Source organism: Scomber scombrus, chromosome 23 (genome assembly GCF_963691925.1).
Source record: "Scomber scombrus chromosome 23, fScoSco1.1, whole genome shotgun sequence".
In the NCBI taxonomy this organism is placed as follows: Eukaryota; Metazoa; Chordata; class Actinopteri; order Scombriformes; family Scombridae; genus Scomber; species Scomber scombrus.
In genome coordinates this window covers 9344022-9354600 of record NC_084992.1, presented here as the reverse complement: position 1 = coordinate 9354600, position 10579 = coordinate 9344022, and the positions used below count along the sequence as shown (strand labels likewise).

Genomic DNA, 10579 nt, shown 5'->3' with positions numbered 1-10579 from the left:
CAAATCTGATCATGAATAATGGAGATTAGTTCATCATTATATGCATAATGTTATTTAGACATGTGAGTTGAATTGTAAGGATGATTCTGTTTATAATTAGTAGAAATGATTATAATCATTTGATGTTTGGACAGTAAATTCATATATTTCTATTCTTTGTTCTCAGATGTGCACAGTTAGAAGGGTAATTCATGTTTCTAGTGGAGCAAAAGTGTGACTAAATAGTTTAAAAGAAAATCAGTTAAGCTAAGAGAGGAACAAAAAGCTTTTTTTATAATGTAAGAAATACAGGGTGGATATTAACGTATGTTTCCTTTTTAAAAGATAGTTGGTGGGATTTAAATTGAAAACTGAACGTGGAGAATGTTTTTTTTTTTTAAATCAACATAAAACCAGGTTGGCTCTGCGCCTGTCTTTGTCTTCTGAGCTATCAATTAAGTGAACATTTTAATATGAGTCAAAATGTTTACCAGGCAGGATTTCTGACGGGGGTTTTCTTCATTTACTGTTAGTACTGTTTATACATTTATTTGATTTGATTTGAACCTATGAGGTAAATCAAAACTTCAAAATACAGATTTCCAGCTAATTCACATTCACAAAATGTGCACTGGCCTCCTGTAGGCTCCCATAAAATCCTGAAGTGTCTAATATTACGCAGAATATCTTAATAGATCACCTAATATACCACAGCCAACACTGTTATTAGATATTCATTGAGATTGAGATTTAGATATTAATTATAATGCTATTAGGTGTATTAGATATCCAGATATTCATATATGTGTGTGTCAAAGGTTCAAATACTCCCAGCAAATCTTAGCTGTAATGAAATCTAAACATTTACTTGGTTTTAAAGTTGTAATTTAATCCCCCCCATCAGTTGCTGAATATGCAGCACACGTTTACTTCATGTCACCTGTGTCTATTGAATCAAGAGATCTCCATCTCTCTTATCCTCTCACCCCACGGTGACGGACAGGGAAGTAAATTTTGTCGTTTGTATGGTGAGGGTCCGCGGCACGGGCTGAGAGGTAAAGCTAACACACAGTATGTTGGGGGACGAGGAGGAGGGGGAGGACGCAGAGGGGGGGGGGTAGACCTGTCTGAGAGGATACTGCTATTGAGTTGCAAATGAGCTTGTAATTAGCTCCTACATATTTGCCTGGAGGGAATTAGTGTGTGTGTGCATGCATGCATGTGTGTGTGTGTGGGTGTCATTGTGTGTTTTTTAACCCATTTTCCTTAGAATAGGGGTTGACAGTGATAAGCAGATAATACTAATTACTTCTCCTCCCAATTGCTTGTTAATTGTGCTTGGTGTGGATTTATACAGCATGGTAATACCCCCCATTACACACACACACACACACACACACACACACACACACACACACACACACACACACACACACACACACACACACACACACACACACACACACACACACACACACACACACACACACACACACACAGATGCGTGCCCCCCCGCTTTGCCTGTTGGCAAAATCAACAGGTCATTTTTTAAGCAGGAGGCTTCTGTTTAAGCTGCTAATTAATTATGCCAAGTGGGGCTCTGTGGGTGCAGCCAATGAGTGAGTGTGTGTGTGTGTGTGTGTGTGTGTGTGTGTGTGTGTGTGTGTGTGTTTTTGTGTGTGTGTGTGTGTGTGTGTGTGTGTGTGTATGTCTTTGGTCTGTCATAGGCTACTTTTGGGGACATATTTCAGACTGAGGACCTCTTAATTGCAGACGGCATGTCCAATTGGGGACAAAAACTGTGTCATCACCAGTTGGGATAAGGCTGGTTTTTGGGTCAGTGGTTACAGTTTAAGTTAGGATACGTCTCAGGAAATTAATGTAAGTCTATGTTGTGTCCCCAAAAGTGTCCATTGTTTGATATATGTGTGTGTTTGTATGTGTGGGTGTGTACATAAATTTGTACTTGCCAACAAGTTAACACAATACTAACTAATAAATGATACTGACTAATACATTCTAACTATATACTAACTAATTAATAATGAAACTAACAAGAATACATTAAATGGAACTACAGGTTTATATCTACTGAATAGTGAATGTGTTTCTGCAACACCTGATGTGAATTAAATTAACTTAATTATTACAGACAGCATTCGTTACAGTTCACTCAATCTGGAAGTGTGATTCTACAAAGATGTCAATGATCCTTTATCATCACTGCAGGGCTACAGATGAGCCTCCATCTATCCATAAACCTGATCATGGATGAAGTTTGTCCCAGACGCTTAGCTGCATGTGAATCTATCACAATCCTACCAAATGTAAGCTGTGTCCCAGTTCATGAGCCGGATCCTCCTAAAGTCTGCAGGTGCAGTTGAGGTGACACATCCGTCAACAACTAGAGTAAAACTTGCTGATTGTAATCTTGGAAATTTGACTGAAAGAGTTGAGGAGCAGCACCAGTGAAGTATCATTAAAGTAGCAGTGAAAGGAAGTGCCACACTAATGAAATATAAAGATATAAATATATAACAACTGCATCAAACAATCGGCCTCGAGAGGTTGCACATTTCAAAATCTAGTGTTTAACAAAGATATACAATTACCCCCCCCCCCCCCCCCCCCCCCCCAAATCCTGTTCTAACGGCTTGGGAGCACTTAAGCAGATTTTGGTTCAGTCTGCCCTCAAAGTGTTAAACAGATTGGGTAGTGGGGAGGGGGGGTGTCATATTGTGGTGGTGGGTGTCTGAAACTTGTAAGGGTTAGATTAGCTGTGAGCATGATCTTCACTGAGCTCATTTCACCCCTTCTGTGCTTACACACACACGCACGTATGCACGCGCACACACACACACACACACACACACACAGCATCAACACATTACCCCCCTTTCCATTAACCCATCGATCTCACGTGGTATTTTAATCTAGATTTAGGATCTAACATGTATCAAATGATTGTACACTGCTTATAAAGTAATTCTATACACTTTCAATACACTAAACTGAACGGCGTCTCAGGAGCAGATTTTGAACGCTATTGTTAAGAATTAAAAACTCCTTACATGTTATAGATGATAATGATTGCTCAAATACTTTAAGTGTATATTGATGGAGACATTTTCAGTAGTTGTAGCTTCATCATACTTATAATACATGTACACATAATTATATACTATAGGTACTTTTCAAGCAACTATAAATGGTAATTCTCCTATTTGTAACAGTTATGGGACTAGATAAAAAGCTACCAGCGGCTGTCCTTAATACAAATAGCAGCCTAAGGTAGCCACAGTTATATGTATAAAATGTTGAGTTTCTAGCCCAAAACTATTTAAGGTGACAAATCGTTTCATAAAGATGAATTAACATATTTATTGCTTGAACTATGAAAACAATTTGGATTTTAATACAAAATCTACTTTAGAAAAATATATAGTACATACATACATATTTAAAAATCGCTATACCCTGAAAAACTATATCGTTTGTGAGTAATTCAATATTCGCAAGACTTTAAGTATTTATACTGAATATGATAAATCATTAACATTTACAGTTCATTTCAGTACATTTGATTTAGTTTTATATTGTTTTATATTGCAGTAATTATGATAAACCCATACATTTTGCAGTGAAATGCAAAACTTATTATACTAAATTGTACATTTGTTTTTGCTGGGGGAGGGATTATTTATAAAACAATATGTGTATTTAAATGAAACATACTTTAGCAATAATGAAAATTGAACATTCATGCCAATAAAGAGTATTGGATTTGAAAAAAAAGTTTTACACAAGAATGTAAAAGTAACACACACAACTTGATCGCTAACAGACTCAATTATGCAACTAAATAAAATATCCTAATTAACTGCGCACACAAGTTGGGACTCCAGATGTTCATAGATCAGCTCTCAGTGTCTGGCAGGCTCATATCAGACAGATTTGTAGACCAGATTTTTAGCCCCTTCACCTTTAAACCAAATAATCCTTCACCTGACTGCAACCTTTAGTCAAAGCTCCATATTGACTCCAGGGATTAATCTGTGTCTGCATTGAGAAGCGTTTCATGTAGACTTTGATGTGAAACTTTACATCTAATGAACACATTTATATTCTTTATTCAGGCTCTAAAACTACAGCTGAAGCTTATCAAAAGTGACACATATTTTCCAGCAGGCTACATGTGCACATGAAGTGTAACATGTTTGCATTAAAGCTGACAGATGCTTTCAGGATCCTTAACCTGATTATTAAGAATATTGTCTTAAGACTGATTAATGAGCTACAGAGATCAGAAGGATTGAACCGGACAGCGGATCATTAATTCCTTGTCCTGGAGTTGCTCTGCAGCGCATCCATGTCTAGGGGCGTTTTCATTATGTCTTGGCCTGGCCAGAGGTCGCGGAGGATAGTTCATAAGTGTCTGTTTTAATTACATGGGTATTAGCTGGTCGGGGGTCGCTACAGCTTTGTGTCCCGACGTGTCCTCTTAGCCAAATGTCGAGGCACATGTGATACCGATTTTCATGACCATTTACCGTGAACTGTGTCAACCTCAAGTGTGTCAGTGTATGAATGTAAACTATTGCTGTGTTTACCCATTTATGGGTGCAAAAAGACCACACTGGGGAAAAAATGTGATGGCTTTTTTTTTATGTTGCACTTTCTATATTCTGCATGCTTTTATTGTTTTGGTTGTGCGCCAACATCTCTCCTCCAATTTGTTCCTCGTCGTCTCCACCTGAGCCAGGGCTTCATCATCCCCACCTGATCTGACCCTTTAAATAACCTATCCTTGCTTGTTTGCTCACTGCACTCATCCTGGCAGTCAATGTATCCTCAGGCTAATAAGCCAAACAAGCTGATCAGCCAGTCACCTCTATACACACTACCCCCCACTAAGAAGCTAATGGCCAGGACCTATAATCCTTCTCAAAACAACCACAGAGGTGCTAATTGTATCTAGCTATAAATACAAGTTGACTCCTTGTCCTCTTTCTTTATTCGTCTTGACTTTGGGAATCTAGACCTGCTGCTGCCTTTGCAGACCGGTTTCCCTGAAACATTTCCCAAAATACCAGGAAAGATTGAATTACATAAAGGAGACAGCAGATAGATGCTGCGAGTGTCAGTAAACCAGCAGTCATTACAAAAAAAGGCAGCGCGCAGCTCTGGCTCTGACTTTTACGCACGGTTGGATACAGACTTTAATGCATCTTGTGAACATTTTATAACTTCTTCGTTGAGCGACAGAGAAGACACAAGGCGAGATGTTCCCGCTGCCGATGTTCACGCCGGACCAGGTCGCTCGGGTGTGCGAGAACTTGGAGGAGACCGGGGACATCGAGCGCCTCGGACGGTTCCTCTGGTCTCTGCCGGCCGCCGTCCCCGGCTCCGCGGGGGAAGCCCTGAACCGACACGAGTCCGTGATGCGAGCGAGAGCCCTGGTCGCCTTCCACGGTGGGAACTTTGAGGCTCTTTACCAAATCCTACAGAGCCATCGGTTTACTCGCGAGTCTCACGCCAAACTTCAGGACCTGTGGCTGGACGCGCACTACCGGGAGGCGGAGAGGCTCCGGGGCCGGCCGCTCGGACCGGTGGAGAAGTACCGGATCCGCAAGAAGTTCCCCCTGCCCCGCACCATTTGGGACGGGGAGCAGAAGACCCACTGTTTTAAGGTGAATACCCTGAGAGTGACGCATGCTGTAGTGTTATAATTTCACCCTGACTCATGACTTCTGGTGATGCAGTTGGACCATGAAGCCCAAATCAGGGGCTGTTTCTGACACTTTTAGGGCTTCAAGCAATTCAAATTACCCCTCGTGGCATCAAATTATACCGTGCATTAAGGTTATATGAAAGTTAAAGTTCACCCACTGCTCTCTTGTGTTTTTTAACCTGTGACTGCTGTATGGAGCAGCCTGGTCTTTGAGCTCTTAAGATGATAATGGCCAGAGCCGAGGTGATCGTCCTGCCTTCTGCCATGAGGCGGTTAAACTACTTTAGAGTATGGTGTCCTGCTACAAGATCAGAGGTCTCCCAAAAGCCAAGAGACTATTTTCTGATCAGGATGCTGCTCCTGCTTTGACAGACTGCTGCATAAAGTCAGGGAAATATATTGTCTGGCAATAATATATATTTATATTGTGTTATAATATAACACAATATATTTTATTTATAGATTTATTTTTCAAGATATTCAAAGATGCCTCAATACTAAAAGAATACATATATAAAAACATGGTTTTTAAAAAAAAAAATGTTTTCTTTGCTGTAACTTTTACTATGTGTAAAGGCAACAGGCAGATTCCCCACAAGGTTAATTTAAGTTTAATCCTAGCTTTAATTAATAGCTACTCAAATGAAAACCAGTCTGGCTCTGCAGGAGTCTAAGTGAGCCACCGTGTTGATGTCTGTCAATGCAGCAATTTTAACATTTTTCATGTATCACCTGCATACTGTAGAGCGGGACAATTTCATACTATGCAGTGACTTACAGCAAGGATCTTCCAATGAAAAACTATTCTTCCTGTTATAAAGTAATAACCTGTAACATCCTGCTGAGCACAGAACATCTTTAGCATCAAAATATAAACAGAAAATATAGAAACACTTCAATGTTTCAGTGTCAGATTGTTAGTGGTTAATTAGGAAGCAAACTGATCAGTAACTCCACACATTTGTTAGATTTTACAAGCTACAGACAAGGAAGACAAAAAGTAGTTGCTTAAAGGGTTAAAAAGATTAAAATAGTGTTTATAAAGAAAGGAAGTATGCATGCACTTTGCGTCTTGTTTGTGTGTTTATGTGTCTGATGTCCCTCATGTGGCATGGTGAAGTATTGTTTATGAGTGTAGTTAATCTTTAAATCTGAGCCTCAAGTGGGATAGTCTGTCCAGCAGCCTATTAAGCTGCCTAACCTATTAACATGATCCAATTTAGTGGATATACACGGTTATGTATACTTTGAATGTACATTGTGATCATCTATTTATAAATCCAGTCTAATACGATTATACCGAGCATCATATGAGAGAGAGAGGATTATTGCTGTTTAATAAGATCATAACAAAACAACATTAAACACATTGTTGTGCCGCCACTTGGTGTCTTTGCCAAAAAGCAATTTATCAATTTTTATAAAACTAAGAAAAGTTTCATTTTGTGTTGTGTGCTGAGAAACTTAAAACTCAGCATGGCAGTCTAAATATTCCTCATGTGTTTTCCAGGAGAGGACTCGCAGTTTGCTGAGAGAGTGGTACCTCCAAGATCCCTACCCCAACCCGTCCAGGAAACGCCACTTGGCCCAGGCCACGGGACTCACACCTACACAAGTGGGCAACTGGTTCAAAAACCGCCGCCAAAGAGACCGCGCCGCATCTGCAAAAAACAGGTATGTGTAGAGATTTTAGTATGTTTGTGGCTAAAAAGGGAAAAATGAGGAAGAAAATTTGCAGTATACTAAAAAAAGGTAGCGACTAAACTTGCAGTGCACTAACTTTTCTCAGGAGCAAATAATGTTTGATGAGCATGTGACAAATAAAACCTTTGAATCGTGAATCTTAAAACTCGACTGACCGAGAGTAAAATAAGTAAAGGGCTGTTAAAAGGCAAATAAATTATATTATTAGACAAAATATTGAAGGAAAATGCAAATGTATGCCACACTTTGTTAACCTTCTTCAGTCAAGGTGGCCACACTAAGAGCACCTTTTTGTCTCTGCTCATCAAAGCTCAACCAAAAAGATAAAATTAGGCTCAACAGCAGCTCTGCCACATTAACTGTTGAACTAAAGCTGCTGTTTATGACTTAAAGGCTCACTCTCATCTCTCTCCCTCCAGACTACAGCAGGATTCCTCTCTCCTGCCATCTGTGAGCTCCCCCGAAAGCTCCCATCAGGAGCGTCGCCACCACCCCCACTTACTGCCTAACTCACCTCGCCACTTGGGCAGCCCGGAGGCCAGCGACTGTAGCACAGGGACCGAGCATCGGGGAACAGGCGCCTCCACCCCGGAGATCTCCGTCAGCAGCGACAGCGAGTTTGAATCTTGAGATGACAAACTCTTTTTCTAGGACAGACTGTCGTTCCCCGCAGAGGAGAGAGCAGCGTCTGCCATCAGCCACGCAGATATCTTAAAGACACTTGAACTGTCTGCGGCTGTGGACACACTGGAGCTGTTCTCAGTGGCCGGAGAGCGAGAAGGAGGCCACTTGATGCGGCTGTGAGTGGACAATGTAAGGAGATGATATGCAAAAATATTATGCACTTAAAAAAAGCACCATGGCTCATGATCTTGACTGTTACATAAATTAACTTACTGCTGAGTATGACTCGCATTAGATAGACAAACATCCAACAGGTACATTTGCACCAACTACAGTATTTTCAACACTCAGGCAAAGTCTAGAGATAATGCCAATGGTCTTTAGATAAAATGAATAATGATAATGTCAGTTTTATACTGGCTTCAGTAAATATTCTGGTATAGATCATTTCTATTAGTTTTTATGTGAAGTATATAATACATTTGTATGAAAGTTGTGCAGACACAATGAATAATGCCTTGAGCAGGCTGTTAATGTATGTGACCAAGTTTACATGCACATTAATAATTTGATTATCATCATATTTCAGCAATACACTGATTGTAGTTTCATAAAAACAACTTAATTTGCTTATTAAATTATTAAATATGTATACAATAAGTATAATATAATCACGTGACATAATGAATGCACCTTGATCTGACTAAATTCATAGCTTAGTTTCACACAGTGTATTAACTTTGGCCATGTTGTAAAATCGTCCCAAAGTTGTGTTTTTACACATAAACATAAGTGTGACGAGCAGTGGAGAGGAATTAAGTTGAATAAAATTCATTAACATGAAAAATAAGCAAAAATGCCCAAAATCTCATCATCTATTTATTGGAACTGTTAAACAGTTTCTGTGAGCTGCCACACATCCTTTAAAGCATTACTATAAGTGAAATCACTCTTCAATGTGGTTATTCAGATTCCAGAGGTTATACTTATTATTATAATGTGCATGTAAACATAGTGAATGGATGAAATTATTTCAGTCACTGCCTTAAAAAGGAACAAAGGGCATCACTCTTTTCTAGTGAATAATAAAGTACAGTAGGTCTTGACAGACCGATGTGATTAATGATGCACATGTGCTGCTTAATACACAAAACATTTTTGTTACCAGCTGTGTTTTACCTGCTTACTCTTTGATGACTGTTACACATGTAGGACTTTTACGTAAATGCTCCTGAACTCCTGCAGGAGCTGAAAACACAAAAGATGCAACACAAAGAATGTAAAGCACTAATTGGTCTTAACTCAATGTGCCTATTACATTTGAGAACAGCGAGACCCAGTCATGATATGATTGTGTCGTCATGTCAGAGCGACACACTCAAAAGCCTACTGTTTGCGGTCTTTCTTACAACCATCATTTCTCATTACACACGACTGCATTTCAATGAAATATGCATTTTGTAAATGTTTTATGTGAATAAATGAACCTATTTTTATCTGAAGTTATACTGAATGTTTACTCCTCCTTATTTAATCCTTTTCTGCCTCGTCTACAAAGATTAGAAAATGTATTCTTACAACATGAAATGTATCACATGATCCAGGAACAACATCTAAAGTATTATAAGTCAATATCTTTAAAATAAAATCACATAAAGCTAAAAGAGGTGTTAAAATTTTACTTTTGTTGATCACCTTAATACTCCAGCTAACAACCAGAAGAGTTAATATATAACATGTTGTCATCAAAGCTTTCTTTAAAGAGAACAGAAGACATCACATTAACACAATGAGTTTATTTAGATTAAAATGAAACCCTGGACTTCAACTAGCTCATGATTCAGGCTTAAACATCTGGGACTACAATATAATTAAAACTTGGACACAATTATATTTCACACATCTTTTCAGATTCATCTAAATGTTTTATCTGATTATCTTTTTGTTTGTTACAATGGGCGACACATAGCAACAGTTAATAATGCAAACAGAAGCACAACCAGAGCAGCTTTACATGTACAATATTCAGTCTCCTTTTTAGCTAGTTTTAAGTTAATCTCTTTAGCAGCTAAATCCTCCATTATGAGCAGGTAACAAGCATACAATGGGTTTATCAGAACTTTTTCAGTTACTTTAGCCTGAAGTTGTGCCTTTTGTGATCATAATTTTCACATTTTAGACTTTTCCCAATAAGTTAACATAGCTTACAAGTCACTAGCATCAGCAGCTGCAGATGAATATAAACTTCATTAAAAAAAAACACAGGTTGTTTGAGAGCACTTACCTCCTGATTCCCAAAACGAAAAATATCCTGTTGACAGCACACTGAGAAAGATTTTAACTACTATGCAAAAATGAAGCCAAAACGTCTCTTTTTCGGCAGCAGCCATTTTCCGTCACCTGGCGACAGCGTCTGCGCAGTAGAGTAGGGCCGCGGGACACGCCCCCTCGCTGCCTGCGAGGCTGTCACAGCTGTCAATCATTATTGCATCAAATGCCTGATTAAAAACACTGATCTGGAAAAATAAGAAGTTGGACAAC

At 39.1% G+C, this 10579-nt stretch overlaps 1 protein-coding gene across 1 annotated transcript; it reads left to right on the top strand.

The window, feature by feature from the left end:
- The first annotated feature begins 5261 nt into the window (after positions 1-5261).
- six7 (SIX homeobox 7) lies at positions 5262-8044 on the top strand. The gene is made up of 3 exons (XM_062444611.1): positions 5262-5669; positions 7221-7384; positions 7834-8044. The coding sequence occupies exons 1-3, from the start codon at positions 5262-5264 to the stop codon at positions 8042-8044; spliced, it is 783 nt and encodes a 260-aa protein (XP_062300595.1).
- Positions 8045-10579: the final 2535 nt, after the last annotated feature.

Excerpts from the sequence above, each read along its gene's own strand:
- six7 (XM_062444611.1), top strand. The coding sequence starts at position 5,262 with ATGTTCCCGCTGCCGATGTTCACGCCGGACCAGGTCGCTCGGGTGTGC. Across the intron at positions 5,670-7,220 it reads AGAAGACCCACTGTTTTAAG|GAGAGGACTCGCAGTTTGCT; the intron begins GTGAATACCCTG and ends TGTGTTTTCCAG. Across the intron at positions 7,385-7,833 it reads GCCGCATCTGCAAAAAACAG|ACTACAGCAGGATTCCTCTC; the intron begins GTATGTGTAGAG and ends CTCTCCCTCCAG.